Genomic DNA, 9,361 nt, shown 5'->3' with positions numbered 1-9,361 from the left:
CTCTATTTATCGCCATCGTTCTCGTCTGTCCGTCTCCCCCGATTAGACCGTAAGCCCGTCAAACGGCAGGGACCGTCTCTATCTGTTGCCGACTTGTTCATTCCAAGCGCTTAGTACAGTGCTCTGCACATAGTAAGCGCTCAATAAATACTACTGAATGACTGAATGAATAAGGCGCTAGGGAACAGTGCCTAGCGGAGCAGAGTTTTGAGATCCTCTCACTCAGGGTCCGCCAGCAACAGCTCCATCCTTCCCAGGCTCTACATTTTTTGATTGATTGACTGACAGGGCTGCAGCTGCTTCTGCCCTTTCCGCCGGGTCAGAGCAAGCCAGATTTCTCCAGCTTCTGATGGCGGCGTTACTGGGGAATCCTTCTGCCCCCTTCTTTTCCTTCAGCCACCCCATCCCCACTTCCGAGAAGCAATGTGGCTTAGTGGCAAGAGCACGGGCTTGGGAGTCAGAGGTTATGGATTCTAATCCCGGCTCTGCCACTTGTCTGCTCTATGACCTTGGACAAGTCTCTTAACTTTTCTATGCCGCAGTTCCCTCATCTGTAAAATGGGGATTAAGACTGTGAGTCCCACGTGGGACAACCTGATCACCTTGTACCCCCCCAGGGCTTAGAACAGTGCTTGGCACATAGTAAGCATTTAACAAATGTCATCATTATTATTATTATTATTCTGATTGTGGTAACTGTGGTATTGGTTAAACACTTGCGAGCAGTGGGGTAGATACAAAGTTGTCGGGGCTCACAGTCTTAATCGCCATTTTACAGGTGAGGTAACGGAGGCACAGAGAAGTTAAGTGACTTTCCCAAGGTCACACAGCAGACAAGTGGCAGAGCTGGGTTTAGAACCCAGGTCCCGCTGACTCTCAGGCCCATCCTTTAGCGCGAGGCCACGCCGCTTCTCCTCTACTCCTTCTATTCCTACGCCTACGTCTGCTCGTTGCCTCACTCCCTTGGGGCAACTCAACTGCTCTGGGACTCTTTTTGGTGGGGGAAAAGAAACAAACTCTGAGGATGCTCATGTAGGTAGAATGAGTACATGTGAGGTTCAGTGATCACTATCTTTATGGAGACCCGGGAGTGAATACTGGAGCTATGAAAGAGAGCCCATTAAAGCAATCACTTGGGTTTCATTCTCAGGGAATCCAATATTCCATGCCGGAGAGAGCGAGAGTTCATCCTTCCAGGACTTCACCCGTTGGGGGATGGGGTTGACTATTTTGCGTTACGTAGCGTGACTGACGTCACTGCAAGCTGCGGTGCGGAGTTCCGGAGAAGCTTCCGGACCAGAGTTGCAGTCCCTTGTGTCAAAATCCTCACGGGCACTGGGAAATATGCAGTGTGCTGGACTTCTGCTGACACTCTGCTCACCGCCCTCAGCAGGGAAGGGTGAGTGAAGGGTGAGCAGCACCATGCAGACCACCAGCACCATAATAATCATGGTATTTGTTAAGCAATTACTACGTGCCAGGCACTGTACTAAGCACTGGGGTGGATACAAGCACATCGAGTTGAATACAGTCACTGTCCCATGTGGGTTCACAGTCTCATTCCCCATTTTACCGGTAAAGTAACTGGGGCCCAGAGAAGTGAAGTGATTTACCCAAGGTCATGCAGGAGACAATTGGTGGAGTCAGGATTAGAACTCAGGCCCTTCTGCCATCATAAATTCCTATCTGGAAGCTCTTGGTCCTGAGATCACAGGGATGAGGCTTGTCCATCTTTTTTTTTTTTAAATGGCATTTGTTAAGCGCTTACTATATGTCTGGCACCGTACTAAGTGCTGCGGTAGATACAAGCTAATCAGGTCAAATACAGTCCGTGTCCCACAAGAGGCTTACAAGTCTCATCTCTCTTTACAGATGAGGTAACTGAGGCATGGAGCAGTGAAGTGACTTGCCCAAGGTCACATAGCAGACAAGTGTCAGAACTGAGATTAGAATCCAGGTGGTTCTAAATCCCAGACCCGTGCTCTATTCACTAGGCTGAGCTGCTTCTCATTTTTCCAACACGAGGCCTTCATCATCATCATATTATCATCACCCTCATTATCAGCTGTAATTAGCAGAATATCTCACAGAAAACAAACGGGACCCGTATCTAATGTGAAGAATTAAGAGCTATTCCTTATACTCACTCTATGAATGGAGAAGACTAGGACAAGGGAGAGTTGAGGCGTCTTTTCAAGGATGAATAATAATTGTAGCATTTGTTCAACACTTATTATGTGTCAAGGACTGTACTAATAGATGGGATAGAAACAGGATAATCAGGTGAGACACAGTCACTGACTTACATGGGGCTCACAGTCCAAGAAGGAGGGAGAACAGATATTGAATCCACAATTTATAGATGAGGAAACTTTGGCACAGAGACATTAGGTGACTTACCCACGGTCGCACAGTAGGCAAGGGCAGAGCAGGATTAGAACCCAGGCCCTCTGACTCCCAGGCTCTTCCTCTTTCCCCTAGGCCATGCTGTGGGTTTGCCCAGCCCAAGCAAAGAGGATTATTGAATAATTATTCCATTCATGTGTTCCATGAAGGCAGTGAAATCAAGCAGTAGTATTTATTGAATGCCATCTGTGTCAGAGCACTGTATCACGCAATTAGCAGAGTATAGTAAGGGTTCAAGATACAAGCCTTGCCTTCAATCAATCAGTGGTGTTTATTGCGGAGCACTGTACGTACTGCTTGGAAGAGTACAACAGAATTAGCAGACAGCTTCCCTGCCCATGACAAGGAATTTAGACTCTAACGGGACATACAGTCACAAAATAATTTACAGATGAGAGAAAGAAGAGACTGGAAAGATGGCGATATAGGAAAGCAAATACTTAAATAATAGAATGTGATAGCCATTATGTTCAAAAGTGCTACTAGTGGTTGTGACTGCTTAAATACTGAGATAGTGCAGGAGTGCTGAGGTGGTAGGGAGGGGGATAGGACCCGGAGACAAGAAAAATGAAGCAGGGAAAAGTCTTGGAGAAGTTGAGATTTCAGGAGGGCCCTGAAGATGGGGAGAGTTGTGTTTTGGTGGATTTGAAGGAGAGAGAGGCAGGCGAAGGGCACGAACAAGAGGTTGGCTGCACGAGGATCGAGTAGAGCTTGGACAAAACGAGCGAGAGCTGTGCTATAGAGGAAGAAGAAAGTGCAGGAAGTGGTAAAAGGGAGAAAGAGGACCGAGTGCATTAAAGCCCATGGTCAGGAGTTTCTGCTTGACAAAAAGAGGAATGGTAACCATTGAACATTTTTTAGGAATGGGAAGATGTGTGCAGAATAGCATTTTAGAGAAATGGCCTCGGAAGCATAATAAACCAGAGAAGGGGAGAGGCTGGAGGAAGAGAGACGGGTAAAGAGTCTTGCGACAGTACGAGATAAGTCTGAAACCTGGATGAGGGAGGTGGCCATTAGGAGAGAGAGGAAGGGGCAGAGGCAGGAAATGTCATGAAGGCAGCTGGATTCAGCGATGGACTGAATGTGAGAGTTGAGAAAGAGCGAGGAGTCAGGAAGGATACCAAGGTTGTGGGGGTATTGCGATAGTGGGATTGGATTATTCAGGCTCCCAGGTAGATTTGGAGAGCCTGAATTATTGGGCTTAACTCTTCCTACACAGCAAATAGGCTGTGCTGTCTCTCTCTCAAGGGCCAGGCTTTAGGTTAATGAACTGAGAGGGAGAATTTAGGAAATAAATCAGTCAGGTGTGATTTATTAAGTAACTATTATGTGCACAACATTGTACTTGGGAGAGTATGAGGTCCTCAAGGAGCTTAAAGTCTAGCAGAGAGATTAACAGTTTTCCTGATAATTCAGGAAAAAATATATTTTTTTTGCCTGAAGTATGCAGGTAATTAGGGTGAGAGTGGGTCATTTTCCTGAAATTGATAGAATGATACAGATAATTGTCTCAATCCTCCCCATCGTTTTGCCAAGAGTTAACTTTTTTCATAAATACCATATAAACTTATAGTTTATAAGAATTAATGGGAAAGTCAAAATGGGAAATGTAATAGAGTCAATTTTTCTTTCCCTATCACATTTCCTGTTCCTTATGCAGGGACCCGTGGATCTTATTCCATAATGGAATTCTTTTTTGTGTGGAAAATTTGCATCATCAAGCTCCGGTCATGAAACACTCCAGTGTCCATGTCTGCCTGGCTACACAATTGCTCTAGACCATTCCGGAAATATCCTGACAATTGTTTCGAGCGGAGAGAGCAGGTTACGTTTGTGCCATTAAGAAAGATTTGAGTAGGGGATCTTGTGAAGCAGAAATGAGTGTGTGTTTTTTTGGGTTTTTTTGCTCACTATAGACAGATATGGCCTCCATCTCCCAGGAAGTCAATCTCCTCTATCAGATTTATTTTACCTCACTCTAATCTCTCTCTCTTTATTTTCTGGCACAGTAGAGGACTCTGCACATATTCACTGTCACATTTAACAAGCACAATAAATTAATTATTTGGCAGACGAGTCATAATGACAGTGAGAACGTTCTTCCAGAGAGCCGTAGCTGGAGTGAACATCCTTTGAAAATCCCCAAATGGGCGGTGTGGCTCTAAGGGAGGAGTTCGCCATAATGGATTCACCCATGTCCCATCTTAAGGAGTCTTTGCCATAGCTTTACCGGGGATAAGTCCAAAATCTTTGTTGCTTCAGTCTAAAATTTCGAAATGATGGATCTGAATTTTCAAGAGGCCTTTTTAGCAGAGAATAAGCCCCTCAATGAATAGCCGCTTTCCCTGGGTGTGAGCTAAGACCAGAACCAGCCAATCTGAACTGGAATAGTCTGAGTGCCCTCTAATGAAGTCTCTGGGAGGTGCGTAGGTTCCGGAAATTGGGGGAAATACTGGGGACTTCCTATCTCCCCTCCCAAAACACCTGAAGTGGTTTGGATTCCAACCCGGCTAATAAATCCAGTAAATAAAATGCTAATAAATCATCAGCAATTTAGGTTGACGATAATATGGATTGACCATGTTGATTAAATTGATTATATTTCATATATTCACAATATAGAGAGACAAGCTCAATTTATTTTCTGAGGAGTTCAAGGTAGATATCATTGGCTTTTTTTAAAAAAACAACAACAACAACGATGGAGCAATGTTTGTGGTTGCTATCTGCAATAATCTAATGCTGACAGAGAGCGGTATTTTATTTAGTAATTAACAGTGTAAAGGGTAGAGAAGCTGTCATGTTGCTTCTTAAGCTGGGAAATGTGATGAAAGATGATATCTGCGATCTCATCCTTTCCACTTGTTTAGGATTGTCAGGATGAGAAATGTCAGCATTATGAAAGCTCAGCTCTGCTCTTGATATGATAAAACCCTTCAAAAGCCAAGCTTTCTCTCTCCCTCTCCCTCCCCCCACCTCCTTCCTTTCTTTCTCTCTGCACTTGGTTTTTTTTTTATTTATCCTGTTTTGTTAGATGGCAGAAATATAATTCTTTTCTTTCTTCCTATTATAAGCCACCATTTTTGTTTTATTATATGTTTCACAACCCCTAATGCCCCACTGAAAATTACCTTGTTAAATGACAGTGTTCCAAAGCCATGAATCCTTCCCACCATTCCCTCGGCGGTTTGAAACAGTCAACAGACTGTAAAGAATAAATAATAAAAAAGTATTGATTATTTTGATGACTGTGAGATTCAATTAAGTATTAATTTTGCCCTCCAGTGGACCTATCAAGGTATTCAAAAGGGAGGTTTCAGCTGAGCTAAATGTGTGCTGAGTGCCTCAGCCTTAAATAGGGAGAAAATGTGTTTACCTACAGTATTTGAAGAGGAGTGCATTGATGCACAGAGTCCAATATTTAAGTGCTGTGCAAATTAAGCCCTGGTGACAGTGACATTGTTTTCAGCGATATGAGTATTGACTAAAGAAGTGCATTTGATGACAGCTTAAACTATTTGTATTGATTAACATTTTCATAGATTATCATGTGTCATATCAAATTCACTTTTCAGACACGAATACATTAAAAAAAACCATAGGCAGACCTCGACCAATGTGACGGGGGATAAGGAGACATGCTAACCAACCTACTTGCCTGCTGGTCACCTGTTCTCTGCATGAGAACCATTTAGGCATGAACTTTGCAATAAATAGCTGCCACCTAGCACAATGAGGTCACTTGTTTCTTTTCTTTCCCTCCCGCTCCCGGTGGCTTCGCGGTAACGAGAGCGTGCATCTTAGTTTGCAAACAGAATCTCGTAGCGCCTACCTGAAAAATCAGACCGTTGCCAAAATGCCCTCTGACTGAGCTGGAAAGAAAACCTGATCCAAATCGACAGGAAAAAAAAGTTCGCTTTATTCTTTTTTTCCTTCAAAATTGTTTTTTTTTTTTTTTTGAATGTTATGAGAGTAAAATGCCCCGAGCAGAGGAATAATTGAAAACACTTTGTAAGTATTTTCGCTGATTTTTTTTAGCTTAATAAATTGCTCTATTATTTTGCCTTCTTTATTTTTTCTTTAAAATGCCAAGTCTCTGACTGAGGGAAGTGACTGTCCCAAAGCTAAGAGTAACTGGAATCAACTTGTGTGTATCTTTATGGGATTTTTATAAGACGCCAACTATTGGCTCGAAGGCACTCGGAACATTAACATTTTCTTCTCTATTTCTTGGGGGGGGGGAGGCCTGGTTCGGACCCCCAGGGCTGCTTCGGGAACCCTCCTTAGACTACGAGGGGCTCACTCCTTGCTGGGGACAACCTCCCATTTGGCATAAGCGTGAGAGAGAAGATGCAGCGATTGCTTATTTTCTTACCGCGTTCTGGACAGGACGAGATGTAAAAACATGCCCACGAAGGCACATCCCACAATTAAAGCTGTGTTGGTTATGCTGCTTTCAGAGAAGTTGTTTTTTTTTTTTTCCTTCAAAGCATCCTGCATCTCTCACATGCTAGTTGAGCTTTAATAGGGTGGGGAGTAATGGAAAACTCATTGGATCTGTAATAGCTCTTCACTTGACTGCAGCCAGCAATAACAGCAGGAGCAGCCAGAGATAAGAGAGAGAGAGAGTGAGTGTGTGTGAGAGAGAGGTAGACTGTACGCACCAAAGCTGCGACTTTTTTCCCCCCTCACTCTTTTCTCCCCCCCATCCTAGGATCCAATGATAGCTGGACAAGTCAGTAAGCCCTTGCTGTCACTGCGTAGTGAAATGAATGCAGAGTTGAGAGGTGAGGACAGCGCAGCTACTTCAGACAACGAACTCAATGAGCCCCTGCTTGCACCCGTGGAATCAAATGACAGCGAGGACATTCCCAGCAAGCTCTTCGGTGAGTCTGTCTAGGTATTTCATTTCAGGACTACCCCCCTGTTGTCCGGGAAAAAGCCCTCTCCCTTTTCCTGGGGTTCGTTCAATTCTCTCGTAAAGTCCCGAAGGCTCTCAGGGAGTCTGCGGGAGCTAAGCCATTGAGTGTAAAATTCTGGCTGTCAACTGGGGTGATGGGGGAAGGGGAAGGGAAGCAGGGGTCCCCCCTCCAAACTTTCCCCGACGGCCAACTTATTTAACGCAGATTTTAGACTCGTCGGGGTGGCCCAGGTCTCTGGACCTGAAAATCGTTCAAAAAGAAAATAAGCGATAATCGGGAAATCGGTTCCGTCGTTAGATTTTGTTAACATTTATTGAATAAATATCGACTCGGTTTCGGGGTTGCGGCGCTGTCTTTTGTTAGGATGGAGTAGACTAAAGAGTTATTATCTATAGTCAAAAGCTGGGAGAAGAGAACTGAAAAATGTCAATACGAGCCATTCCGTGGCAAGTAAACAAAGACCACCGGGGGAATTGCTAAAAGGTATATTATTTGGTAATTTCAATTAGGGAGAAGTCTTTCTTGCCAAGGGATGTGATTTAGGGTAAAAAAAGAAAAAAAGTCTATCTTTCTTTTATTCTTCCCTGTTCATTCTGTGTCATCTCAGATGAAGTGGTAAAGGGACACATAACCTTTGATGAATATGTGTTTCGTAAACAAAACAGACGCAAGAAGAGTGCCACTTCAGAACAGACGTCTGTCATTCAAACGGATGACAGCCAGAACAAGAACCCAAGCAACTGTGATCTCTAATCAGAAAGGAGAGCAGAGTTGTTGAGGCACGTGCCTGACTGATAGATGCTGAGAGATGCCTGTGTGCTGGCGGAGTACTCTGTGCTATAGAGTGACATTTTATTTTCAGAGCAATTGCTCCTGAAAGATTTTCTTTTAATTATTTCCAAGCGGGACTTTATTTTAAAAAAAACCAAAAACCCCCAAACAGGACCCTGTAGAAAGGCAGTCCACCTTCCTGCTAGAACCATTTTTAGAGCTGGAACTTTAAAGATAAGCCCTGGAAGTCGTGATGAGAGCTAAAATTTAAGTTTTTATTTTTCCGCCTGGGAAGAATATGTACTGGTCTTGAACTAAGGATCTTCTAATTGTGGTGTCAACACAAGCGTTCGGTCTTCACGGAAGGAAATGGATATCTTTATGCTTTTAGAGGCGTCCTTTCATTCAATTAGGCGTTACTTTCATCGTGCTGTGTGTCTTTCGTGTATCAACTTAGATGGACAGATTTTTAAAAAATGGGTGGCTTATGCTTAGTAACATCATGTTAATCTCAATTCTTGTGAAAAACAGCATTTCCACTTCAAATGTTCAAATCTCATAATTATGTTTAGTTCATTTCACCCCAGTGAGCCACTGTGATACATTTATGCAGGATACTTTTTAATCATCTAAATGCTTCAGTCTGAGAAACTGTTTGTTTTCTTTGTAGGTAGGGTCAGATTATTTTAAACTCTGGGGGAGTATGTCGGCAGCAATGTATTTTGTGGCACAGTTGGAGGTGATTAATAGTAAATAGCTTTCTGGGGGTCAGTTTTTCTTTCTGAATATCAGTTTAGACAAGGAATAAGAGATGAGAGGGGAGAATCTGTACCTCCAGCATGCCTGTGCCCATTTTAGTGGCTGCATTTAAAAGATTTGCTACTGAATTGTTAAATGGTAGTTACTGAAGTCTAACATCACGAGAATGTCCTCAGTATTTATTTGGATTAGAAGAGGATGAGTATTTTGGATTTTGCCTTTCCATTGTGAGACTAGAGCGAGAAATGAGAATGAGAAAAACAAGAGGTGAAAACTGAGTTGAACGATGAAAAAGAAACAGTTGGGAGGACTACTTAGTTGATGTAACACCAAAGTTTATTATGTGATTTGGGGCTCGGGGACAGTCTGAATGCTATTCCATTTTACAATGAATTGTGGATCTATGTAGAAATGGCTTATTGTTAAGAATGGTCTTTTGAGAATCCACTCCTTAAACTCTTATTTTGTTACAGTGTGCCGCTATATTGTACTCGCCCAAGCGC

General features: G+C 43.3%; 1 protein-coding gene across 1 annotated transcript in view; it reads left to right on the top strand.

The window, feature by feature from the left end:
- The first annotated feature begins 7,126 nt into the window (after positions 1-7,126).
- The window catches only part of POU6F2 (POU class 6 homeobox 2), a 314,537-nt gene continuing 312,302 nt past the window's right edge, over positions 7,127-9,361 (top strand). Inside the window, exon 1 of the mRNA XM_001512057.5 lies at positions 7,127-7,292. Coding sequence (XP_001512107.4) covers positions 7,127-7,292 — 166 coding nt within the window. The remainder of the gene's footprint in view (positions 7,293-9,361) is intronic.

This window comes from Ornithorhynchus anatinus, chromosome 8 (genome assembly GCF_004115215.2).
Source record: "Ornithorhynchus anatinus isolate Pmale09 chromosome 8, mOrnAna1.pri.v4, whole genome shotgun sequence".
Taxonomy (NCBI): Eukaryota; Metazoa; Chordata; class Mammalia; order Monotremata; family Ornithorhynchidae; genus Ornithorhynchus; species Ornithorhynchus anatinus.
This window is presented reverse-complemented; position numbering and strand designations above follow the sequence as displayed.